At 66.0% G+C, this 26,204-nt stretch overlaps 1 protein-coding gene across 3 annotated transcripts in view; it reads right to left on the bottom strand.

Moving 5' to 3' along the window:
• Nucleotides 1-26,204, bottom strand: part of VAV2 (vav guanine nucleotide exchange factor 2) — an 86,171-nt gene that overhangs the window by 29,314 nt on the left and 30,653 nt on the right. For all 3 annotated transcript variants that reach the window (XM_037492920.2, XM_037492922.2, XM_037492923.2), the window contains exons 3-4: nucleotides 15,504-15,562; nucleotides 9,572-9,640 (exon numbers count right to left, since the gene is read on the bottom strand). In XM_037492920.2, the coding sequence (XP_037348817.1) occupies nucleotides 9,572-9,640; nucleotides 15,504-15,562 (128 nt within the window). The remainder of the gene's footprint in view (nucleotides 1-9,571; nucleotides 9,641-15,503; nucleotides 15,563-26,204) is intronic.

The following is a 26,204-nucleotide window of genomic DNA, read 5'->3' as shown; positions in this document are numbered from 1 at the left end:
CACACCTGCCTCCCGGCCCTCACCTAGCCCCAGGGCCCCAAGCACTCAGCCCAGCTGGTCGTGCAACCCCTGCAGGCGAGGAGTGAAGGTCAGGGCCAGCGCCCACAGGCAGGGCCCACCAGGCAGGAGGACACAGAGGGCAGCAGGAGCACACAGTCTGCGAGGGCCGTGACGGCTCACCGCACAGCAAGGCCTTCTGCAGCCGTGACCCGCCTTGATTCGGCCTACGCTGTCCCTCTATCCTGAGACTCAGGTCAGGGAGCCACCAAGGTCCGGACCCCCTGCCTAGACGGCGCGCCGGCCTCTCCAGGGCCCCTGTCCAAAGCACATCCCTCTGGAGACCACCAGGGAGGAGCATGTGGCCACAGGCCTCCCTCTCGCTGCATCTCCCAGGCACCTGCAGGTGCGGGCGAGCCCAGCTCTTCCCCGGATCAAACCCAGACCCAGCTTTGGATCCCCAGGCACCGAGCCCGAGAGCCGCGGGCACTTATCCCACCATCAATCAGTGGGCAGCCCAAGCGCCCACCATCCCCCGGGGCCCGGGAGAGGCCCCTGGAGTCACTCTGGCCTGGCTGCTGCGATGGTGCCGTCCAGAGGCGGGCAGTGCCAGGGGCCACCCTCTGTGCCCGCTGTCTCATAGCTGGGGCTCAAAGGGGCCAAGTGTGAGTCCAGAGACATCGAAGATGGCAGAGCACCTGCCCCCCAACACACTCAGGCTGGACAGCACCTCCCCGGCAGCGCCAGATGCAACGGGTCTACGGGTGACACATTGGGGCTTTTCTCTGGGGAGTCCCAGACAGCAGCCTGGCCCCATGAGGTCAGAGCCCGCAGCAGCCTAGGAGCAATGGAAGGCGAGAATGTCGCTGCTCCGGAACACCTCCCTGTCTTGCGGACACTCCAGGGCTGAGGAGCAGCCAGCCAGGCCATCGCTGTGTGACAGGCCAGGGAAGGGCACAGTCGCCACGATCCAGAGCCAGCGCCTGGGGCCGGCCCTCAGGGGCCCACCCCAAGGGGCACTTGAAAGACCCCATCTTTCTAAGCCATAGAACCCCTGGAGGGAGACAGCCCATGGCCACATCACCGAGAGACCCCCCAAGATCCGTGCACCACTGGCCCAGCCTTTCTCTCCCCCAAGCTGCGTCCACCCCGAGCTGCCCTCCTGGGCATCAGTGTCTGGACAGCTCAGACCTGGCACAAGGTAGTGTCCGACGGGAACAGAGCCCTGGCTGGGCCCGCGAGGCAGCCAGGAGCCCGTCTGTGACTCCAGATTCCCTTACTGACCGTCTCGCAGGTCCAGGCCCCTGGGTGGGCCCCGGGACAGTCACTCATGTTGACCCCAACCTTTCCCTGCCTCTCCAGATGCTGACCCCACAAATCCAGCACCTGGACTCCACCCACTACGGGGGGGCCAGGCAAGGAACCTGCCACTCCAGATTTCTGTCCTGAACAGAGCGAGGCCAGCACCACGCCGAGCACGCTGACACAGGGGTGGGGGGCGCAGAGGGCACGGGCGCGCGAGCCGCGTGATGACAACCCTCTCCGCAGGCTCAGGCTGTGCCCCGTGGCCGTGAGGAGGGGAGCCTGGCGGCAGTTCAGTGGGCCACGAGCCGACAATGAAGGGGGGGTGACTGAGAGCTGGCCTGGAGGGGCCCCTCCCTCACCCCACATTGGTGGGGTCCCCGGACACCCCACCGGCCCCAAGTCCTCTCCGGCCCCTACTACCCACCCAAGCCAGCTCTGAGACGCAACGCCTCTTCTCCCCCAAGAGCCCAAGCTCTGTCATTTTATGCGGGGAACCCCAGGGGTCTCTCCGGGGTATGTGAGGTCTAGGAGGACTTGAGGACACCTGCCTCCTCTGGGTCCCAGCTTCCACATGTCCCGCCTCGTTTTCTGGCTGCTCGTTCAGTCCCCCATGTCTTTCCTCTCACTGCGAACCAGCGAGAGGCGACTCTGTGTGACAGAGGATGCCCTCGGGCCAAAGGCAGTGACGTCCGGACCTCACCGTCCGCAGCACCTCCCGTCCAGGTGAGGGTGAGCGACGCAGCCGCCTCCCGCGCTGCACACTCACTCACTGACAAGGTGCACCGGGCAGCTCCCCCGATACAGCCACTGCCTCGTCCTCAGCTGCCGCTTCTCTTTCTCAAAATCAATGAAGACGCTCCCCACGCCTTGCTCTCCCTCCTCTCCCCTGACTCCCTGGGGTTCAGATGAGCCACCAGAGACACGAGAGGGACAGCGGCATTCTGGGGTCTCCACGGGGCGGAAACTCCAAATGCCGACGCCACCCTGCCGGCTGCTCCGCGCAGTCCGTCCTCCAGGGTCCGCCGGGGAGCACGGCGGAGCCCACCCTCGGCCCCAGAGCACGCAGTTGGCAGAGACGCCCCCGCACTCCGGGACTCAGGTCGGTGAGCACGAGCAGCCCGCTCGGCGCCCGCGTCCCATCTGGAAGTGTGCAGAGGAGCGGCCGGCACCACCTCACACTTGGGAGAAGGAGAAATAAACCACCCGGCGGCTTTTTTTTTAATGAAAACAAAACTGCGAAAGTAAAATCAAGCATAGTTGTTTCTCGGCAACGAAGAAACGAGGACTGTCAGGTGGAGGTTACTCGGGACGCATCCGCGGCCGATGACCTGCTAGGTCCAGGGCCACGGAGGACCAGGCACGGACTCTGCTCCTCAGGCCTCGCCGCCGAGGCGGGAGGGGGCGTCGGTTCTGCCTGAGACCCGCGTGCGCGACAGGCTCTGGCCCCAGGAGACCCTCGCCGGCGGCCAACAGTGGCAGGGAAATCCGCCCTCACCGGCGTCCCAGCTAGGGTGTCTACAAAAGTGAGTCCCCAGCAGGGTAGGGACGCATGACAAGTCACAGGCCTCCGCTAAAGCAGGTCAGTTGATGTCATGGCCAGCTGGGCCCAGGGCACCTGATGCCTGTGGCTGTCAGACAGGGGATGGGACAGGACAGGTGTGGGGGTGGGACCCTACCATGAAGCCCCCCGCGTGACAGGCCTGGAACACAATGCAGTGACCAGGCGGGGGCCCAACTGGAGAGAAGCTGTGGTGTCTTTTCTCCTGTGACAGCAGCTACGACCTGCCCCTCAGAGCCGCAGCAGGACCGGCTATCTCGAGGCCCACAAGGCTGGTGCACCTGAGCCACGTCCAGCCAACCCCAAAGCCCACCAGGCGGCCGAGCACACGCACGTGCAATTGCACACCCTCTGTGGGCCCTGGGAGCTGCCCTGCTGCATCCTGACTCTTCCCCAGCCGCATCGGGGCCACAGAGGTGGATGTGGGGGTTCCAGCAGCTGAAGGTTCCACACAATCAGAGGCCACACTCCCTGGAAAACAGTGGCGCTGAGCCAGTCAGTAACGGCCATAGGGCCGGGGGCCTGGCCCCTATCCATCAGGGGCGCTGGCCAGTGAGCCCCCAGGTGGAAGCATCAGTCAGTCTGAGAGGGCCATGGACCTGCCATCGCTTGCTCTGCACCTCCGGGCAGGATGCACAAAGCCAGTTCCCCACCTGCAAGGTGGGAGGCACCAACCCTTGAAGGCCACAGGTGAGCAGGTAACCCAGGCCTCGTGCACAGTGGGTGCTCAGGAGGCACAGGGCGTGGCCCTGCTCGGAGAGGGAGCGCGAGGCCCCAGCACAGGAGCTCAAGAGGCCAATGCACCAGCCACACGGCCAGGCGGAAGTGCAGAACGTGGGCGCCCCGGAGCCCATCTGGCCTCGCAGGTTTCAGCGCTCACCCTCTGTCCAGGTGCCTGAGAGGATGATGTGGACAGGAGCCGGGACTGGGGCAGGAGCCAGGACTGGACTCAGATCGCGCGAGACCACAGCTGGCCGTGGCGTGGACGCCTCTGCCGCCCTAGCCCCTCCCGCCTCCCCCAGCCCCCTTTCACTCAGGCAATTTCCAGGAGGCAGCTGCGCTGACAGATGCTAAATCCCCACAATTATTTCAGTGCTCACAATGGCCTGGATCTCCCGGGGGGCCCCGGCAGGCCTGCCGCCCTCCAGATCCGACGGCACCCCCGCCCCACATCCAGCCGCCCAGGAACTCGCCCGCCGCCCCGGTTTTGTCACAGACCATCAGTTGCTCGCAGAGGCCCGCCACGCCCTTGCCACCCACAGAAAACCAAAGCAAATGAACACACTGGGCCTGCTGCCCTGGGCGGGCCCGCGTGGCTGCAGCGGACGTAAAATATCGCTGTGGACAGGTGGCTGGCGCCCGCCCCGGGCAGCCCACCCTTCACGCGTTCCTAGGAAACCAAATGGACACCTAACCCCACGCCACAGGCGGGGGCAAGGGTGGGGCTCCCGGAGCTCAGGAGCCGGCTGTGGTCTGTGAGGTGGGGATCTGTGGACGCAGAGGGATAAAGGCCTCTCTACGCTGCTGGACACCAGCCTCGCCCGCCCTCGCCCCAGCCTATGACGGGTGGGGAAGCCACGGCGCGGAGAGGGCAAGCTAGTGCCCCGGGGCGCAGAGCAACCCAGTCCCAGGAGGCCTGTAGGCCCCCTGAGCTTCTGTCCAAGCACCTGGCGAGCCCCACCGCCAGGGAGAGTCACGACGGGGCAGGGCGCCAGCCGCAGGGACAGTCAGCTTAGGGTTTCCATCCCTCCTTTGCCACGGAAAGTGCCGTGTGACCCCAGGCAGGTTACCCTCTCTGAGCCTTGATTTCAACTGCAAAGTAAGAGCAAAAGCTCCCACCTCGCAGGGCTGTTGTGAAGCCTGAGCGGATGGGGCAGTGCCTGGGCACCAAGGGGATCCCCTGAAGTGCACCTGGGAGCACACTTGGCTCCTCACTGCCCACTTCCATCACTTCCTCTATGCCACAGCTCTTCTGTGCTATCTCCTTAGGGACCTCCCTTATGGGGAGCTCATCTCCAGTGGGGACACAGCACACACAGGAAAATGGTGACAGTGCAGTGCCTGGGGAAATCCTGGTGCTTCTGAGCCTCTGGGCAGGGTTAGGATGGCTTCTTGGAGGGAGCAGCCACTGGGTTGGGTTTTGCAGGATGAATAGGAGTTTGGTAGTCACTCTAGCAGAAGTTCCGTGGATGACAGGAACGTTACAGTGAAATCTAATGAGCTGCTTGTTCAGTCCCTGGCACGACCTCTAAAGAGCCAGGTGGGTCAGGTGTGTGCGGACCACAGCACGTAACTTGGGGTGGGGGTCTCCGTGCTCTCGGCAGCAGAAGAAACGCTGGGAGGGGGCCTCACTAGACAGAAGTCAAGTCCCCCTCCCTGGCCACAAGTCCTCAGCCCTGCTCCCTCCTGAGCAGTGGCAAGATGCCCACACATCCGTGACCCCTTCCACGCAGCCTCCCGGCCTGCAGGTCACAGAATCATGTGACAGGCTGCTGGGCCCGGAGTGGACCCGGTTTGGTAGGGATTAAAAATGAAAGTAAGCCTGTGTGCAGTCGCCGTCTCTGCTGCTGCACACATTTGCATATTTAGTGGGTGGAAGGTCCTTGTCTCATGGAGAAGCCAGGCCTTTCCGCAGTGCTGGCTGGGCGGGCCCAGGCCTTTCTGCTCAGGCCCACACACCAAGGGGCCAGCGAGGTGTCCCGGGTGGCGGGGAGCAGAGCGAGGGGCTGTCAGGGCCCCGGCCGAGGCCAGCTGCCTCCATGAGGAGGGCGGTGGGGGCGCCAGGGGCCTGTTTGCAGGAAGGGGTGCAGATGGGCTGCCCTCTGCCCAGCCCACCCTCAGCCTCATCGGAAGGGCAAGGGTGTCGGGCAGCTTGTATAGACCACAGTCAGCAGAGGCCAGAGTCCAGTGCCGCCTGCCCCCAGGGTCACTCTAACACATAGTTGAGCCCCAGGCTGCCTGGACTGAGGCCAAAATAAGGCCAAGAGTGGCCTGGCAGGCACAGGGCAGGATTCCTGAAGAGTGCTTTGGCAAATCCTATGCACCCTGCAAAATGCACTTCCAGCGACACCTCCTACAAGAAGCCCTCCCAGCCTGGCCTGTCCAGGTGTGACCCCAGTGGATGCTGCCTAGATAGCCGGGGGCCAGCTGGGCCCAGAATGGGACACGTGTGCGCCCTGGGCCCAGCCTCCTCCCTCCATTCAGCCAGGCTGCATGGAGTGCAGGTGAAGGTGGAGACTGATCTTCAAGACACAGCCGTCACCTCTTCTGAGAAGCCTTCCCTGATTTCCAGGCCAGGACTCAGCCAGCCCGTCCAGGCCCCCATGGGGCGCTCCCGGGCTCATCCCTCTTCTGGGTGCCAATCTGCCTCCCAGCCGCTGCACCTGGCCTGGGGCCACCCAGCATCTGGGCAGGTGTGAGACCTGAGTAGCACCCCTCCGGCTCCCAGGGACACCCCAGGACACAGGCACGCAAGAGGGACAAAGGCAGCAGGGGCTACGGCAGCAGATCCCAGGCCTTGCCGGGCCCGTTCGCTTCATGAGGCATTTTCAAGCGGCAACGTTTTGTCTTAATTTCCCCCACCAGCTGCTCTGTGAGGTCCCTGCACGGCATTCAACGGGCCCAGGAGGGAGCCACAGCCCAAGAGAGCAGAACCTGAGCCCCACGCCAGCCTGAGCACGCGGCCCCACGGCGGGCGGGCGCTGCGGCAGGCGGCTCAGGCCCCCTGTGTGCGAGCCTTGACTGGCTGAGCGAAGGAATGGACAAACGGTGGGCGCACCCGGGGCAGGGGGGGTGTAGCCACTAGAAAGTGCCCATCACACGGGGCTGAGGCGGCTTGTCCTGGACAGTGCCACACGGCCATCCGGAAACTGGATGGTTGGCAAACGGGCGCTATGCACCCCCACCCCAGGCGCTCATGGAGAGCCCGCCGGGCAGCACCGCCCGTCTTCCCAGCAGCGCCCGGCGCAGATGCCGGCTCCTCATGCTGCACATGGGGAAACTAAGGCTGGGGTCACTGTCCACGCGCAGGGGCTGAGGGTCCCGGGCCGGATGGGCATCAGGAACAAGCAGGGCAGGAGCAGGACAGTCTCCAGGTAGGGAAGGGGCTTTCCCTGCGGCAGCTCGTGGGGCCCACGGGCCCTCTGAAGTGATGGGCCATAGGAACGTCCTCCCCAAGGCGCAGTCTGGGGGTCCCACACGGCAACCCTCGCCCATCTCCAGGGACACTCTGACCGCCTCTCCAACCCCCCAGCTGCCCACACGGCCGCATAGCGCAGGGCACCGGGCAGGGGTGTCCTTCCTGATAGCCGCTCCCAGTGCTGAGATGGCACAAAAGCGCTAAGCAGCCAGAGGGTGAAAGACTGGACCACAGGTCGGCGCACTTGGAGTTCCCTCGCTGGGCCCTGAGAAGACATGGGACACCCCGCATGCGGACCACGCTGGCCCTGGCCTGCGGCCACACGCCGGCAGAGAGTCAGGGGTCCAGGAGGGGCCGGGGGCACACCAGGTGGCCTCCCTGGCGAGGATGGGACGAGCCGGCCCCCTCATGCAGCCTGGCCTCAGCTCCGCCCCTGCTCCCCGCTCCCCCAGGCCAGCCAGGAAAGGGGGGCTGCCCGCTCTTGTCTTGGAAATTGCCGTAATCGCTAAGCATCAACCCCAAGTCCGTGGGGACAGGATGCTAGGAAATCTTGCTTTTCAGTGCAAGGAAAGGGGGGAGAACCATGAAAAATTTATTAAGCTGGAGCCTCTGGGACCCGACCGCAAGCTCCAGACTCAGCTGCGCCCCGGCCTGTAATTTACGACCCGCGCCGGCAGGGATGCGGCCGCCGGAACTGCCACGGGCCTGTCTTCCTGAGCTGCGCCGGAGGCCGCGCTCCGGGCTGGGCACAGGAGGTGACCCGCGCCCCGCGGCGGAGCAGGGGAAGGGGACGGGGTGGCTGACTCCAGGCGGGACCGCAGGCCCGAACGCGCCGGACCAGGTGCAGCGAGTTGCAGGAATTGGGCGGGGGAGGGCGCCTGGCTGGCCGGGAGGAGGGCCGCGCGGGGGGCGGCCAGGGCCTAGACTGGGGGCAAATCGTGGCTCTGCCATGACTGGCCGTGTGGCACGGCTTCCCCCCCGTGCCTCAGTTTCCTGACCTGTAAAATGGGGACACCTGCTGCACAGCCCCCCAGGAGACCGGGCAACGGGCAGAAGACTGCACTGGGTTAAGGAGGGTCCAGGCCAGCGGGTCCCCTCCCCAGGGGCCCATGTCCAGCTGCGCCTCCCTGAGCCCGTCCCCATTAGAGTGGGGTGAGCAGCCCCTCACTCAGCTGGCGCCCAGGAGCCCCCAGAGCTCGGCCCACCCGCCTGAAACTTGCAGCCCCCCTGACCCGGACAGCCTAAGCCGCAGGCGCAGCCAGCCGAGGGGCGCTAGGCCCCGGGCCCTTCGGGGTGCCCTCCAGCCCGGAGCCCACGTGGAGTGCACCGGACACCCCAGCACCCCCGGGCCCTCCAGGTGGCCAAGGCACTGATGGGGCTTCCTGGGGGCCGCGGGTTGTTCACATAAATCACATTCAGACACGGGGACAGACTGGCGATCTCGGGGGGCGGGTGACGGTGCCGTGAGACACCCCTGAACAAACAGGCCCGGCGCGCTGGCCCCGGAGCCGTGGCCTGGACACCGGGGTGGCGGGACAGCTGCCGAGGGCAGGTCTGACAAACCCTCACCACGAGGACAGTAACGAGCACCTGGGCGTGAGTGAGGGGGTCACCCGGGCTGACTGCGGGGATCCCTTCAAAACAGAGGCGACTCAAGGACCATGGTGCACCCGAAACTATGGCCACGTCACAGACCAGTCACGCCTCGGCGGGAGACCAAGAAGACGGGCCTGCAGGGGGGTCCAGAGGGCGCGCATGCAGGGGCGCACGGGCCCCCCCAGCAAGTGAGGCCGTCATGGCCGACCCTGCGCCTGGGCTGGAGGATGATGGGAGAGGCGGGGGCCGCCCAGGACACGCCCATCACGGGGGAGCCGGGCCCCGCTGTCCAACAGTAGTGCGGGCCGGCCGGCAGGCCCCAAGCAGCTCCCCCCATCCCCCGCCCACAAGGGCAGTGGGCCAGGGCTGGCAGCCGGTCACGTCCCCGGGCCGTCCCTCCCGCAGGCTGGGGCCCTGCCTCCTCACCCCCTGCCCTCCCGGAAAGCGTCGGGCCCCACCGGCTGGGACGGGTTTGGGGGAGCCCCGGCCCAGGGAAGCCAGTGGGCACCGGGCTCCAGAGCCACGAGGAGAAGCGCCAGGACGGGCAGGCAGGGGGGAGGGCCCTCCTAGAGGAGTGGGCAGGGCCAAGTGGGGTGCAGAAGGGGAGACGCCTGTGCTTAGCGGCAGGCCTAAGTTCAGCTCTAGACCCCCGAACCCACAAACCGCCTCCGCTATATCCTCTGCTCGGGATGGCTCTGGAGATACCAGCTGCCCGAACCCCCACCAGCCTGGCCTGGACCCCAGCCCCGGGGACAGGCCAGCCCTTCCCCCCGCATCCCTGCAGCTCTGCAAGAGCCCCCCGAGTCTCCACGCCACCGGACAAGCCGGGAGTCTTCTAGAAATGAGCAGGTGTGAAGCGAGAGCTCATCTGGCAGAGGGGCTGCAGAAGCCCCAGTACCCCAGCAAGGACCCGACACCCCCTCCACGTGGAGAGGTTCTCCTGCCCTCCCTCCTCCGGCCCAGGCCTGCCCCCTTACTCTGCCAGCTCCTCCAGGCTGCGGTAGACATCCTCGTCGTTCTCTGCCGTCTCCTCCGAGGGAAAAGGCCTGCGGGAGAGGAGGGCGGGTGAGTGGGTCTCAGTAGCAGTGCCGCCGCCCCCCGCCCCCGTGCCCCATCACGGACCCCTGGGATGAGAGCCCCCAGGCCCTGCCGGGGAGCAAGGAGCAGGGTCCCCAACTGCCACACAGAACCAGCCCCGGGAGGTGCAGAGCAAGGACCCTGTGCCCGGCTCTGGGGGCGCCCACGCCTGCTCCTGCACCCGAAGGCCCCTCTTGGCGAGGAAGGGGATAGTGCGCGTCCTGCTGACAATCCTGCCCCCAGACTTTGGGGCAATTCCAGAAATAGGAATGTGGGGCTCCCCGGACCTCCTCAAGGTGAGTCAAAGACCAGGAGGGCAGCTGCCAGCCCCCACCCAAAGGAGAGGGTGCAGGGGGCGCTGGTGGCGTCAGCCACGGCTGCCCACCCTCAGCCCACCAGCCCAGGGTGCTCGGGGCAGCCCCAAAGTGCCTGACCCGTCTCAGCCACCTCCCGGCAGTGACCTGCCCCGGGACATGGTCAGGTGACCAGGAGGAGGGTCACGCGGTGACACGTCCGGGGGCACAATGGTTCTCCTTCAGCGTCACCCACAACAGAGGGACGGGTGGACAGACAGGGGGACGGATGGATGGGGGGTGGCTGGGGGGCTGGCGGGCGGGGAACGGGTGGAGGATGGACAGTGGTGGACGGGGATGGACAGGCGGGGGGTGGGCGGGTGGGCAGGTGCTGGCGGGGGATGCTGGGGCGGCAGTGTCCAGAGGACACGCAGGTCGAGGGGCTGGGTTTGCGGGCTGCAGGAGGCGAGCGGGCGCACGGGGCCGGGCGGGAGGAGGGCCGGGCTGGGGGGCCGGGACAGGGGAGCGGGTGACAGAGGGACGCACGCCAGGTGTTCCTGCGCTCCCTCCCCCAAACAACATGATGGCGAGCCTGCCCTGGACACGAGGAGGCACCCTCAAGGGGAGCTTTCAAGAGACCACCCAGAAGTACTCAGGTCCCCCCAGTTGTGACTGGCAACACCAGCCCCGACGTAGTGCGGGAGACGCGTGCACAGAGGGCAGTGGAGCCCCCTCTGGGGCCCGGTCCAGCCGGCACGGAAAGCCCAGGAGGGGCTGGGGCCACGGGGCTCTGCGGCCACGTCTCCCCGCTCCTGTCCCGCCACCAGCTGGGCGTCCTGGCCCCACGGTGCGGCTTCCACCCCGACTCCCCGCAATGGCTCCCCACCTGCAGGCGCCGACGGGTGGGGCCACCTGCTGGGGTCACCTGCGATGTACAAGAGGGGGGCGGGGACGGAGCAGAGGGCTGTCTGCGCGAACCCTGAACCCTGGGTTAACCGCCAGAGCGCCGGCCCCTGCTGGGCTCCGCCCACCCTTGATGCTTCCTGAGGACAGGACGTGAGCTTCCTGCTTGCAACACCCAGGGAATTCAGGGGATGCCCGTGCAGGAAGCAGAGCAGCAGCTGCCTGTCCAGAAATCCCCACAGGGCCCCCACAACACAGCGCGGCCCCACTTCTGCTTCTCAAAGGGCCCCCCAAACAGTACTCCTTCCTCCACGGGGTCACTTTCGGCTTCCAGCCATCCTGTGTGGCCGTGGGCGGGGGGAGAGCTAGAGATCGGAAAACGGGGCACCCTCGGGGGTCAGAGCCCAGCCCCTGAGCAAAGGCAGCAGAGGGCTTGCTTCCTTCTTCAGGGCACTCCCCGCCCCCTTGTTCACAGTCTGGGGAGCTGCCCCGAGCTGGCCTTTGCGCCACCCCGATGCAGTGCTCTTGTGTGGGGAGGGGGCAGGGGCAGCTCACTCTGGGGCAAACACACCAGGCTCTGGCCCCTGCCAGGGCTTCTTCCAGAAGCTGCTGGAAGTGCTGGCCTCTGCAGAGCCACTCCAAGCCGGCAAGTGGACACGGGTGGACACGGGCCGTGCCAGCCGGGACCCCGGAGCTCAGCGGGTGGGAACAGTCTGTTTCTTGGCGGGCTTGGAGCAGTGGGCAACCAGGACTGGCTTAGAGGACAAAGCAGCCAGAGAGGCCCCCAGACACAGGTGCCACAGGGGGCAGTCCTCTGGGGAGGACTAGATCTAGATCTAGAGCATCCCTAGATGTAGTGCACGAGGCCGCACCTACTCCCCCGGGCGTCTCTTGCCAGAGCAGGAAGCCTCTCAGCATGGCAGGTGCCCGTCTCATCCCTGCGCCAAGTGTGCAGATGGCCCTGCCAGGCCCCAGCTGCTGGCCCAGGGGCCGCCCCAGACGCACCACCATCACCTCCCACCACCACCTCGCGGCAGGGGCGCCCTTTGCGCAGGCAAGAGCCACTGCGGCCGCTGGGACACAGAGCAGGTCAGGTTCTCACCGTGCTGGGACTGTGGGTGCTTTGGGGTGACTGGCACAGGAGACAACCACTGCAGCTCTCCCAGGCCGCCCCTGGGAGAGCAAGCGCCCCCCACATTCCTGGCTGGCCTCGCCACACCCCAGCTGCTCCCCAGGGCAGCTCTGAACACGGATAGAAGGCACCCGGGCCTCCATGGTGGCCTGGGGGTGACTCTCAGGCTGTCACCACTGCAACACGGAGTTCAATCCCCGGCCAGGGAGCTGCCCACAGGGCACAGCAGACCTCTCCTGACTCCCTGCTGCCCCCTCAGCAGTGTGTTTCAGTGGATTTGCCTGTTCTGCCCCCATTCTGCCTCTTGGGACCCCTCTCACCCCCCACACCTCTGGCCTGCACCCCACTTCTACGTGTCCAGCTGTTTCCTCCCTGAAATGGCCACATGAGTGCCTCGCTGGCCCCAGCCTCCAGGAGCCCCCACTGTCCACCTGGGGCCGGAGAGTGCCCTGGACGACGTCCTGGAGACACTGCCCTAGGCGACCGTGGGCCTGCCCCTCGCAGCCAGAGCCCAGATGGGGCCTGCGCTGCCCCAGCCTGACCCTCTCCGCAGACGAGCCCAGAGCTTCCCCAGCACCTCTCGGCCCAGTGCCCCAGACCTGCCCACAAGGCTCGCTCCTTCCTCCTCATCTGCAGGGCACACTGACCACCCACCTGGGTGCCTCTGGCCTGCCCCCCGGTCTCAGATCTGTCCCCTCATGCCCTGAGGGACAGCAGCACACAGTGGCTGCACCCAACTGGGGCCAGGCCGGGCCAGGAGGACTGAGACAGGCCAGAACACGAGGACAGGGACAGGCCAGGGCTAGAGGGCGGGGACAGGTCAGGACGGGAGAACAGGGACAGGCCAGGGCAGGAGGGCGGAGCAGGTCAGCACAGGAGGACTACAAGTTCCAGCTCTGAGCTGCTCTGGGCAAGCCTGGACAGTCCCCGCACTGAGCCCCAGGGTGTCTGGCGTCGGCCCTCCAGAGGCACCAGCCCGGGTGTGAGGCCACCCTTCGGCCCCAGCCCGGCCGGCAGCCAGGGGAGCCCACAAAGCTTCAGGTCGAACCACACGGCCCAGGGCCAGGCTCACCCCGCGCTGAGGGACGGACAGCAGCTCCGGGACCGACCCCCCCGTGCCCCCGCAGGGGCCATTGCTGGCGAGTGACCGACAGAGGCCCCTGTGCACTGAGGGCGCCTGGGCCTCGCCTCCGGCTCAGTTGCTGAGACTCGCCCACATTCTCTCCTCCCTTCCGACCTTCCAGAGCCTCAGGGCCCCTAACCTGCAGGGCCGGCGCCGGCTGCGCCCCACAGGCTGAGCTGGGGGCTGCCCCGGCACGCCCACCACGGCCCACCCCAGCCAGCACCGGGTGGCGGCGGGGGTGGGGGGGGCTCAGAGCGAGTCTCCAATTCTCCAGCCTCTGAGGAGCGTAACTGGGGCTTTTATGGCAAATCGGTTCATTATGCAAAGTGCGAGGTTGTGAAAATGATCATTTTCAAAGGCGCCCGCTGGGCTCCCACCCGGGGGGCAGGATGGACGAGCTGGGGCGGCAGGCGTGTCCCGTGGGCTTTCAGGGAAGGAAAGGGCTCGGCCAAACCGGAGCCGCCTGTAGTTGCCACCACGGAGAAACACTCTTGGCGGGGCCGAGGTGAGGGGCTGCCCTCCAAGGGCGCGGCCTGCGCCTCGGCAACCGCTCAGCCACGGTGTGGACACGGGAGATGACCCCAGCTCGGCGTGCTACCCGGGGGGCCGCACTGGCCGACGTGGGAGGGTCTGTGCCAGGACGTGGAAGGAGAGGACCCGGGAAGGTCGTGGGGCTCAGTGAGCAGAGGGAGAGGCGGGTGGGCGGAGGGCGGCGAAGCGCCGCTGAGACCAGACCTCAGAGGTCTCTGCGAACACCTTCCTCCTCGCCCTCCCCTCCGCCCCCCGGCTCCAGTGCGGTAAGGGGCACCCCAGCCCCACGTCCCGCCAGGCCTGGCCCTGCCCAGCTTCCGGAGGAGCCCCGGGCCCTGGGGCGTCCTGCCTGGGCCTGGGGTGGCTGTCTTGGGGTCTCGGCTGTCCCAAGAGCCTTGCTGACGGAGAGGCTGATGGCCTGGCACAGGGCCAGCCCCCGAGGGCACCGCCACAGGCAGGTCCCCTCCAGCCACAGGCAGGGTCTCCTGGCCAGTTGTAAACGAGGGCCAGGGCCCCCAGCGCCTGCAGGGGGTGGATGGGCCTGCAGAGCCGGAGCGCGGCTTCGCACTGGCCGAGGCTGCTGGAGGCCGGTGTCCATGCCACGAGGGCCGTGGCTGGGCTCCCGCGCCAGGGCCCACGTGGGGAGACACTGACGGACTCGCACTCCTCACGGCCTCGCTCAGGGCTCCCATCACTCCCACCAGGGCTGGGCGGCAGGACACGCGCAGGAAGGACGCGGCGGGGAGGCGCGGCTGGGACCCGGCTCGTGGGCAGAGGACGCCGGAGGGACTGACGGGAGCCGTCCCCGCCGGAGCTGCCCCACAGCGTCCAGAAAGACAGAACGGCCCGGGGCTGGAGGCCCGAGGCCCGCGGGTGCTCCAGGACCGAGCGGGTGGTGAGGACGGGTTTTGTTTTACTTATTCTTTGCGCCCCGAGCGTGGTACAAATACGCTTTCACGTGCTTAGTGTGTAGTTCAGGAGCCTCTGCAGACAGCCTAGCCTGCACTTCGCCTCAGAAGAAACAAAACACTCGATTCAAAGGAATTTCCAAGCCATCGGGGACACGGCGCAGAGGACGCCGCAACTGCGCCAGTGACTCCGAGGGGCGCCAGCCTCACGGGGCGCCCGGGCTGGGTACCCACACCTGTGCCCACCCCCACAGGCGGGGTCCCTCCCTCACCCCCCTTCACGCCTCGCTGCACGTCAGCAGGACCCCAGCAGGCCTCCTTTCGGCCCCCAAGCCTCTTGATCCCTCCAGAGTCCCCTAAGTCCTATAGGGACGTGGAGGAAAGTAGGGTCCTGGGCTCGACCCTCCCAATCTGGAGCCCAGTTCCCATTTAAGGCTCTGGACACCTGAGCCGAGGTCGCTTCTGCAACGGCCAGTTCTCATCTGGAGCAGCCTGCCGCCCCCACGTTAGAGGCCAGCGCGGGGCCTCCTCAAGGGGTCCCAGAGGCCGAGCTTTGCCATCGAGGCTGAGCGAAAGAGAACAGAGCAGCCCGCGCAGAGGGCCGCACAGCCGGACCGCGACCCACCCTGGCGCCGCCCAGCCCGGCCACACAGCAGCACCGGCAGCCGGCAAGAGGGGTTCTGGCGCCTGGAGAGGGCAGTTAGGTGGGCAATGATCTGTGAAAGGATTAATTTGCTGATCTTATTACCTAAATCGAAAGAGATTTTGCAGCCATCAGTAACACACCCGCAAGCCCTCCCCGGTGTATGCCAGGCTCCCTCCTCCCGCCCCTCCAGCACCGCAAGGCAGCCGAAGGCACGTCCAGATCCACCACAAAGATGCAGGCCAGGGCATCTGCTCCACCCGGCCCTGGCCGGCGCCGGCGCCCACGGCTGGGCTCACCTGATCCCTTTGTTCTGTGCGATGTTGTGCTGGGACAGTCTTGACACGGCAGAGATGACCTGGGGAGACAAAAAGAGGCCTCTGTAATCTCACGGGGGGCCAGTGAAAGGCCACGCGCGGCAAGGAGACTGGCCCGGACAGAGCAGCCCCCAAGTCCTGCAGCCTCTCGACCAGCAGCGACAGGGCGTGGACTGCTCGGATGCCCCGCCCTCTGTCAAGTGAGCAAAGTTGCGCGTGGACACTCATGGGGCCGTGGAGCTCAGCACAGAGCCTGGGAGGAGCAGGGCTAGGCCCAGGCCTCCAGTGCCAGCCCTTAGACCCCTCCTAAATCTCATTTTCCCACCAAAAAGACGGCACTGGTGGGGCTGCTAGTGGGCCACGCTCACTGAGCATCACTCCAGCTGCTGTCCTGGAAGCTACGACACAAGGGACTGCCCGTGTCGGTGAACCCGCTTCAGAGACGGGGACGCAGGCCCAGAGAGGCCGAGTGACTTGGGAAAAGTCACACAGCGGCCTGAGGTCCAAGTGCAGGGCCCAGTCCTCTCCCTCTGACCACTGCTCCCTGGGGGGCTGGGGCACAGAGCTCCAGGCACAGTTGGCACAAGGGTCCCTGGGGGTCACTCCCAGACCGCAGACCTGTGCCAAGTGCTCAGCCACGAGTGGCTACTCTTCCCCAGAGGCCACTGCCAGCCCAATCCTGCCCATGGCCCCACCAGCCTCCTCCAGACACACACAGGACCCCTGGGCCCCAGCCGCAAAGCCCCAGTGCCATCACTCCACAATCTCCAAAGCACAGGCAGCAAGTGGGCCTGGGACTCTGCAGCGCTGGTGAGGAAACCGAGGCAGGGCACAGGCTCCCAGGTGCAGCAGGAAGCTGCTGACAGCGGCACGGGATAATGGCCACCTGCCCGGCTAGACATCATGCCAGCCTTGACTTTGAGACTACTACAGGAACACACGTGAGCAGTATGTGTGCATGACACACGTGTGCACACCTGTGAGGGTGCGGTGCGTGAGCTGGGTGTGCGTGAGCTGGCGGGTACACCCCACACGTGCAGGTACAGTCTGCGTGTGCACATGGGGGACACGTGGGGCCTGCACATGACCAGGGACGAGACGTGATGACCTCTTGTGAAATTAACAGACACCCCTGGGCACTGGCCATCCAAGGCATCGCATGGGCCTCCCTGAGTGTCACCCTGGAGCACCCCCACGCCCCAACCAGGCCAGTCTGCCCGAGCACACGCGCCAGAGCCCCAGCTGGGCTGCACAGTCACCCTTAAGGGAGGGGAGCGCGGGCCACAGGAAAGAGTCTGTGTCCGCCAAGGCACACGCAGTGCTGGGCGTCGCCCTCCAGGCCACTATGTCTGGGCGGGGCGGGAGCTGGGACTCGGCGGGACAGGGCTCCTCTGTGCCCCATAGCCCTGACTCAGGGGGCGTGTTCCGCGGGGCCGGGGCCTGGACTTGAGCCACCGGGGCCTCTCTGGACAGGGAGCAGCCCGGCTGTTATCCTAGGTGCTCTGGAGGGCGGAGGTCACAGTGAGGTTGCATGTCCTGAGCTCTCTGGTAGGCTCTGCGAAGGCGCCGCTGGACCTTTGGGCCACCTTGGGTCCTGGAGCCACCCCCCGAGGAAGCGGTCCCCACCCCTGAGCCACTCAGGCCTTTCCAGCATCCACAGCGCAGTCAGCGAGGTGAGTGTTGGTCCTGGAGACAGAAACCAGGGCCACCTGCAGCTGGTGCAAACCCACACCTGGTCCCGAGCGTAGCGCTCCAAGACAGAGGGGAGCCGGGGAGCTAGGGCCCGGGCCAGACGCCGCCATGGCCCCGTCCCGTGCTCCCCGACAGAACCAGGCCTGCCGTGTTGGCCTGTGACCTCCGTCCCGCGCCCTTGGTCACTGGGCTCCAGGCGTGGCCTGTCGCGGTGGTTTGTGAAGGGCCCAGCTCCAGATCCTGGCACCGGACAGGGGCAGCTCCCTAAATGGGGCGCCCGGCCTCCGACTCCCCCAGGGATGCCGCACTGGGCCCAGCCAGGACAGCGGCTGCTGGGAGCAGCCCCGAGAGAGCTATGGGGCGGGGGCACCCCGGGCACCTCCTGCATGGTCTGCTCACTGCGGGGACCGGGGATCTGGGACCCCTGCTGCTGTGCTCCGGCCGTGATCAAAAGCCTCCACCCTCCACCCAGGCCTCTGAAAGCATAAATGTCAAGGGATGACATTTTCCTAACTTTTATCTCCACTTGGCCTCTGCGTCCTGGTTAACGAGTGAAAGGAAAACACACACACCTGCTCCCCCAGCCCTCCCTCCACATACGGCAGCTCAGCCGCGGGGCCAGCTCCTCAGCAGCCGCTTCTGGCTTGGCCCCCAGACGGTGGGGGCTGGGGGGGTTGCAGGAGGGAGCCCTGGGGGGGGGGGTTGGGGGGTCAGGAGTGTGTGCAGGTGGGAGCGCAGGGAAATGATGGGAGGAGGAACCTCGAGAGGCCTGGCCCCTGGGGGGGAGCATCGGGCACCACCAGCGCCCCAAAGCCCACAGTTCACTGTGCTGGCCCCCCACGTCCGTGCCCTGCACCCTCTGCCGGAACAAGCCCGCCGGCAGGCAGCACAAGGCAGCTGCCACCCCCTGAGGCCCACACGTGTCCTGTCCACCCGGAACCAAAGCGGTCAGGGAAGACCGGGAAGAACAACATGGACACGAGTCCCCCCAAAGGGCAGCTGGAGGCTCGGCCAGGCCCAGGGCTCCTGCACACCGGCGGCCAGGTGAGTGGTGGCTGGGAGGTGAGCGGGGCCCTCGGCCCTGTGCCCACAAAGGCCACGCTGACAGGAGGCTTCCTGGCCCAGCCCCCGGCCGCTGCTCGCTCTCGGTGAACAGGAGACCCGGGTGCCCAGCGCAGCCCCTCCGGATCAGCTGCGACCCCACGTCTGGACGCCCTCCCAGCCCAGCTCCACCGCCCAGCGGCGAGAGGGCCACCCTCATTCCGGACGTTGCCCGGACACTCCCCCGCCTCCCGCGAGCGCTGCAGCCGGCCCAAGCCGCCTTCTCCAGCTGGGCCCGCACCCGCTTCTCACTCCGCCCTCCCACCGAGAGCAAGGCCAGGAGAAGCTGGGGGCGCTGCTGCAGAATGGCAGGCGCCAGGAGGGGTGATTAATTATGAAACGCAGGGATCACGCTGCCACCGAGCAGGCCCCAGAACAAAGCCGAGAAAGTGCCGCTTCTCGGCCCCGCGCTCCCCGCCCCCCGGGACAGGAGGGCTCCCCCGACCCGCGACAGGTGGGCTCTCCCCCCACCCTGCGACGGGAGGGCTTCCTTCAGCAGCATGAGGATGGGCACTTGGGGGGACCTGCAAGACAGCCAGGCAGCGCATGGACACCCCTCGCTGGAGCAGGGACTCAGCCCCTTTGGGGGGCACGCAGGGAAGGAGCCTTAGAAAGAGGGCCGGAGCTGGACAGCCACTGAGGAGGGAAGGAGAAGGCAGGACATGCAGAACAAACGGGGAACGGCCTCTTGCACGCGCCTGCCTCTGGGGCGGGGAACACAAGACGACCTGCAGAAGAGGGTCTGGACAGCTGAGAAGGGGTCCGCTCCTCCTTCTTGCCCCTGAACTAAGTTTTTGGGGTGTCTGAAACATGCCTCAAAATTGAGCTGCATTTGCCCACTCCCAGTGGGTCTGCTGGGACCCTCAGTGCAGAGACCAAGAGACCACCCCGAGCCCCAGGGACCGATGTTCGCTGTCGTGGTGTCTTACACCCTGTAGGCGACTCGGGGTTCCAGGAGGGAGGGAGCGAGAGAGGATCACAGATGGCGGATGGAATGATGGGCGGATGATGGACAGATGATGGACGGATGGATGGACAAATGCCCACAAAAGGGATCCCTCAGCCTGGCTCCTGATAAGGACAGGGTGTATGACGCGCCCCTGGCAGCAGTTTCACATCCCTCTGTCCAGTGCAGCCCCTGGCATGGACTCTGAGCAGCTACCATGCCCTTGGCCTGTGTCCGCGGCCACCCGCCACCACGGGGGCAGACTGCCCTGTTGTGCAGTGGAGAAAATGGAAGCTTGGAGAGGCTGGGGCAGAAGACCATGCTTGAGCACAGTCATAGCCACGCAGGAAGCCAAAGGCTAGGCGTCAGCCCTAGCTCTCCCCACCAAGGCAGGACAGCTCCAGGACAGATGCAGACTGGACCTTGTTTTGCTCCCCATTCACCCCCTCCTCTGAGGGTCAGCCCCACTTCTCTACCAGGAACCAAACGCTGGGCCCCAGTGTGTAGTCCCCCCAGCAAGGACCACACCCACAAGTCCCGGGCCACAGTGCACAAGGTGGGCTCCTCAGAGGAGGCTGAGCAGCAGAGGTGGGGACATCCCCGCTGGGACTGGACACCACCCAGGGTCAGGGGTTGGGGGGGCAGATTCTAGGTAGCCCAGGGCCTGTAAGACCCACTGATCACTGATGGAGGCCAAGAGGAGGGACGGGCGGGAGCCAGCCCCCAGTCCCTGTGGCTTTGAAGCTGTGTCAGGTGGGGGGTGCAGACATCACTGCCTCCCTGAGTGGGTATGGGGGGTAGGCTCCCTCACCACCTGACACAGCCCCTCCGCCTCCACCAGGGACGCCGGCTGGCTGTCCCGGCCGGTGTAGGAAAGCCCCGAGCCTCACCCTGACACCTCCGGAAGGAACCCAGGCCCAAGCCAGGGCAGGAGGTGTGGCCAGGACAGGTTCCAGTGGTATATATGGTGGCAACCAGGAGCGAGGAGGCTGGAAGCAGAGGCTGGGCGTCCGCAGTGGGAATGGCTAAGAGGCAGGTGCTGTGGGGAGCCAGAGCCGCACGCCCCCCTGGGAAGCTGCTCCAAGGCCTCTGCATGGACAGGGCGCTGGTGGGGTGGAGAGAAGCCGCAGCACCCCAGCCCGTGTTTACGAAGCACCCACCTGTGCCTGTGCACTGTAGAAGCTGTTCAAGACCTGGCGAGTGGGTGATGGAAAGGCCAAGCAGGACTCCATGCCAGACAGGGGGCAGGAGTCCCAAGCCAGCCAGGGCGCCTCAGCCTCTTCAGTCTGGCTGGGTTTCCCTGGCTTTGAAATTAGGGAAGCTGGGCCTCCCCGGTGGCGCAGCGGTTGAGCGCTGGGTTGCGAAGCTGCCCGCAGCCTCTGCTGCGCCGGTTCGATACCCGGCTGCTCCCCAGCCACTGAAGGAGAGTCCCACATGGCGCGCAGACCTCTCCTGCCGCCCGCTGCTCCCCTCAGCAGTGTCCTTCGGTCCTTCTGCCTGCTCTGCTCCCCGCTCTGGCTCTGGTGAATTCTCTCACCCTCCCGCACTTCTGACTGTACCCAGTGCATGTATAAACAAAAAAACAAACAAACAAATAAATAAATAAATAAATAAATAAAAAACATGCCTCTATAAAAAAAAATAAATAAATAAAAATAAAAATAAAAAAAATAAAAAAAATGAAATTAGGGAAGCTCATTACATCAGGATGGCAAACTCCCCTGCTGTGCTCCTGCAGGCATCACTAGTCAAATGCGGAGTCAGTTGCAGCCTCTGCCACTGTCTGCACCGAGCCCAAAGCAGCCTGCACCACCACAGCCGACCAGCGGGCACAGCCCCGGCCCAGCCTAGCACCCGGGCCGACGGCCTCAAGTCTCGCAGCGCTGCCCAGTGTCCACCAAGCTCCGTGCTCATGGGGCGGGGAGAGGGCCAGATGAGAACCCAAGCTTCAGCTGCTCCCGACGGGAAGGCTTGCAGCGATTGGTGAGAAAACTCAAAAGTCCTCAGTGGAAGCAGCCTGTACCATCTGGTCCAAATTCTCCAATTTACAGTCGGGAAACCTAAAACCCAGCTAGGAAGATGTAAGTGATTCGCAGAGGCCACCCAGCAGCTTCCAGGCAGGACCCAGCCTCCACGTCGGGGTGCCACTGGGCGCCAGCTCCTTGAGGCCACGTCACCAGAAGCCAGCACGAGGGGGGTCCCGACCAGGTGATTTTATTCCTGCAACCCCCACCCGACAGCTCTGCTGCTCCTCCCGTCTTCCGAAGGATTGGCTGATACGGGTTTGGGGGGGTGGGGGGCGTGCGGAGCAGAGGGACCGGCCTGCAGGCATCGGGGCAGGGCTGCCAAGCGGGCCCCCCCCCACCCCCGGCCTCAGCGGAGGCTCTGGGCGGCTGTCTGGGTGGCCGCCATGGCCACTCACCGTCTGTGAATGCACACGCGTCATCACCGCCGCTCCCACCCTGCTGGAACGCGCAGCCGCGAGGCTGGGCCGCGGGGGAGCACAGAGCAGGCCCTCCCCTGGCAGGTCAAAGGTGGGATAAAGGTGTGAGGACGGTGGGGGCCTGGCGAACCAACTCAGGCAAGCGGCGGCACCTCCTCTGAGTGGTTGCAGTGATGAGTCACTGCCCTGGCGGGCGACGGGTGCCCCAGGTGGCAGGTGTTCTGCCCGCACCAGCGCCAACTTGCAGCACGGGTAGGGGAGGAGCAGATCCGGCCCCCAACACCCCCCCCTCCAGAAACGCGGGGCTCCCTCGGGTGCCTGGACTGCAGCTGCTGGGGACACTATGCAGGGACTCAGCAGTGCTCCCTCAGTCCCCAGGGACACTGAGAGGCGGGACCAGTCCCGGGACCTCGACTGGTCAAATCACAGGCCCCCGAGTCCCGGCCTGAGGGCTGTGCTCAGACACCACGGTGACCGGAACCTCCTAGGAGGAGGGCAGCAGGCAGGAGCCCAGATCCAGCCTAGCCCGTCCTGACCTGGCCCAGGGTGTCTATCAGCCCCCGTGCCCTCGCAGGGGACACCTCCGGAAACCTGGCCTGTCGGAGCCCCACCCAGAACGCCCTCCGCGCGTCTCGGCTCAGCTGCTCTGAGGACGGTCTTCACGCAAACCCGCCTCCCAGATCCAGCAAGACCCTAAGTCCCCAGCTTGGGGCCAGGGGGCAGAGGAAGGGCATGGCTGAGTTCTCAAAGTGAGAGGCAGCTTTGGGGTGATGCAGCCCCCCAGAGACCTCTCAGACCCCAGACAGTCCTGCTCTCCCAGGTCACAGAAGGGGGTTGATGGCAGGTGCTGAGACCCCAGGCAGGGAGACTCAGACTCTCAACAGAGGGCCCCACCGCAGGCCCACTGAGGGGGGAGCCAGGGGCAGCCGGGCAGCAGGGCGTCACAGCCGGCCTGGCCTCCGTGGGGGCGGGCAGAGGCGTCTGCGGGCCCATTTGGCAGAAAGTGACCTCTTCACCCCAGGGAGCCCTCGGGGATTTCCTGCAGAAACTAATTGCCTGGAAGCATAACTAGCAGAGCTGGAGATGGGGTGATGGGGACAGAGAGGCCCCCAGACACACACGCGCACCCCACATGGGGGACAAAGCCTCAGCTGCCGGACCCACCCACCCAGGGGCCCCAAGGAGCGTGTCCAGGGACAGCCAGGCTTAGGAGGTGGACAGCTGGGCCCCTCTGGGTGCTGTGAACCCACCTCTCTGCAAGCAGCCAGCAGCCCCTGCCCTATGGACCCCCACATCCCAGGAGCAACCACACGAGTCCTCCCCCAGGGAAAGCCCAGGGTAGACCCCTCCCAGCCCCCAGCGCCCAGGGACGGCGGCGTGGAGCCATGGGACGCAGAGGCCGGAACGGGGTGACAGTGCTCGCCAGACACCCCCGCAGCTCTGTTCTCACCTTCGTCCCCATACATCCCCAAAAGCCCTGGGGAGGTGGGGAGCCGCTGCTGAAAGAGGAGGGACGGAGGCCAGAGGGGGCATCTGCCCAAGTGAGCCCCGGAGTGGGGGTGACAGAGGCCCGCTGTCCACCACGTGTCCTGAGCATCCAGAGCAGCCCGGGGCCCCGCCCCCGACAGGACTCCAGACCAGGCTGGGGGGAAGGGGGGTGGCGCCTGCTGGGGCTCAGTCTCCGGCCCGGGGCAGGCAGAACACAAGCAGCCACCCCAGCCACGCCCCGCAGTTGAAGGGGAAATCCGAGGTGAACACCCCAGCCCACCACAACCCCCTCAGCGGGACGGTGCTGGAGGCTCGCCCCGGGGGAGAGTGGCCACCCCCGGGTCAGGTCCTGGCTGTGCTGCCTGCAGGTGGGCTGTGCGTCGGGGCCCCGTCGGGGTGGGGTCCCCAAGAGACGGAAGGCCCCGAGGAAACGCTGGTCAGACAGGGCAGTCTCCCCCCCACCCTGGTCCTCCAGGTCAACTAGGGGTGCCTAAGGGCCAACTGGGGTGCCTAAGCGCCACCTGGGGTGCCTCAAGGGCAGCCAGCAGCTGTTGCTCCGACCGCAGAGGACAGAGGCCCCGCGCGGCGCCTGGACGCGGGCCGAGGGACGCGGTCACCGGGAGACGCCGGGGCCGCTGCGGGGCTGGGGCGGGGTCAGGTGCGGGTGGTGGGCGCAGGCTCAGGGCCTTTAATGGGGCCCGTCTGGGTGTGGGAAGAGGAGAGGTGAGAAGTGGGGTGACAGACGCCCCCTTGACCAGCCTCCTTCTCAGTTAGGCCTCGACCTTTGACCTCCCGTGCCCTGCGCCCCCCAGGTCCAGTGAGATTCCGACAAGCGGTTGGGGGATCCCCACGCTCCTGCTCAGCCCCTGGCCCCTGCCACCCCCACCCACACATCCCGCGACTTCCGGCCGCGCAGGCTGCTCCGCCCCGGGACGCTGTCCAGCTCAGGCCCCGGCGGGGTGGGGAGGGCGCCCCAGCACCACCCACCTGGGCGGGCTCCGCACCCAGAACCCTCCCTCGGGAACAGTGAGCGTAGGTGACGGGCAAACCAGCGTCACCTCCATTAAGTTTTTAAAAATGCTTAAGAAGGGCCTCCCTGGTGGCGCAAGGGGTTGAGCACCGCACTCTGAAACTGTCCGCAGCCTCTGCAGCACGAGCTCCATCCCAGCCCGCCAGGGAGCAACCCACAGGGCGCAACAGACCTCTCCTGGCTCGCCCGTGGTCCCCTCAGCAGTGTGTTTCAGTAGATCTGCCTGTTCTGCTCCCCACTCTGTCTCTGGTGAATCCTCTCACCCCCCTGTGTCTCTGACCTGTGCCCCAGTTCTTGTGGGCATAAATAAATAAATCTTTTTTAAAAAAAAATGCTTAAGAAGAGCCTCCCTGGTGGTTCAAGGGGTTAAGATGCAGCCTGTGAAGCTGTCCGCAGCCTCTGCAGCACGAGTTCGATCCCCAGCCAGGGAGCTCCCCACAGGGCGCAGCAGACCTCTCCTGTCTCCCCGCTGCTCCCCTCAGCAGTGTGTTTCAGTCAGTCTGCCTGTTCTGCTCCCCACTCTGTCTCCAGTGATTCCGCTCACTCACTGGCATCTCTGGCCTGTACCCCAGTTCCTGTGTGCATAAATAAATAAATCTTGTTTTAAAAATGCTTAAGAAAGCAAACTCTATGTTACATTTATCAACACAACCTAAAGACGACAGCGGGCCTGGTGTGTGAACGGCCAGTGGCTCCTTGGGTCAGGGCTGCCCCTCCCGACAGGCACTGGGCCCGTCAGTCTGCCCGGGATGAGGGCGGACCCCCCCACCGCCACAAGGGTGCCCCCCCCCCGCCCCGCAGCACAACAGGGCCCTGTCCTCTGGAGGCCGGCGCCAGACAACGTGACTTTACCCCCACCGGGGCGGGGTCAGAAGCCCGAGCTGGCTGACCCGTTCCACTGGCTTCAAGCTCCTAACATGTAATTTCCTCATGGGGGGGCAGCCGCTGGCGGGACTGACCGTCGGCTCGCAAGTTCATCCTCTGCAGAGCCCACGCACCCGCCGACTAGAGGCCGCGGGAGTCACTCAGGAGGGAGCTGCGGTCTCTGCACTTGAATGAAGCATCTGGTGGCCTGCACCCCACCGGGCACCCTGAGGGTGCAACCCAGGGTCCCTGGCGGGCGGCATAAGGGGAGCAGCCCCGGTGATGGGGATCAGGAAGGGGTGTCAACCACACCCACTCTCCTGCCCTCCACTGGGAGACAGAGGCCCAGAAGCGGAGCCTGGCCCATGGCCCTGGACCAGTCACCTCCACGTCCCATCCAGGAAATTAGAGTAATTGCAGCAGCCAAGCTCGGGAGGCTGCTGAGAGCGAGGGGGCCAGGCCAGGCCCGGAGACACCAGCGCTCAGCTGCCTGCGCGACCCTGCACCTGGAAACAGCACTGTCCTCTTTCTTCCCCGACCCCTTAAACTAGCGGGGATCCCCAGCACGGTGCTTCATCAGCACTTGGAGTGCTGGTACGGACACGAGGCCGGGAGCCTCGGCCCCCACCGGGCTGCAACTTCCATACTCCTCTTGAACAACACAAGGGGCCGCCCCCAGCGCGACCCCGCGACGGCCTTCTCCACGGAGAGGGGTGAATTAGCAGCCCCAAGTGCACGCCCCGCGGGGCAAGCAGGGACCCACGAGGGTGGTGGCTGGCACCAGCACAGGGAGGCTCCAGCCCGGCACGTCCGGGCACAAGGAGCCCCACGCACAGCGAGGATCGAGGGGGTGAAACAGCGCCCGGCCGGGCTCGGGGCTTCCTCCTGTGGTCCCGGGGCCTGGCCTTGACGCCAGCCCTGCACACCCAGCCTCCGGCCTGTTTATTTTGGAAACAGGAGCAGGAGGCCGAGAGGGAGCGGACGCCGCCAGCCAGCCCTCGCAGGGCCACCGGTAAACACACACGCAGGAGAGCGGGATGACGCCGCGGCCAGCCGGCCTGCCCACGCCGGCCTGCAGCCACCCCCAAGTGGGCAGCCTCGAGCAGCCAGGGGCTGTCC

The sequence above is a fragment of the Talpa occidentalis genome, unplaced genomic scaffold, assembly GCF_014898055.3.
Source record: "Talpa occidentalis isolate TD23 unplaced genomic scaffold, MPIMG_talOcc4v2.1 talOcc4.7, whole genome shotgun sequence".
Taxonomy (NCBI): Eukaryota; Metazoa; Chordata; class Mammalia; order Eulipotyphla; family Talpidae; genus Talpa; species Talpa occidentalis.
This window is presented reverse-complemented; position numbering and strand designations above follow the sequence as displayed.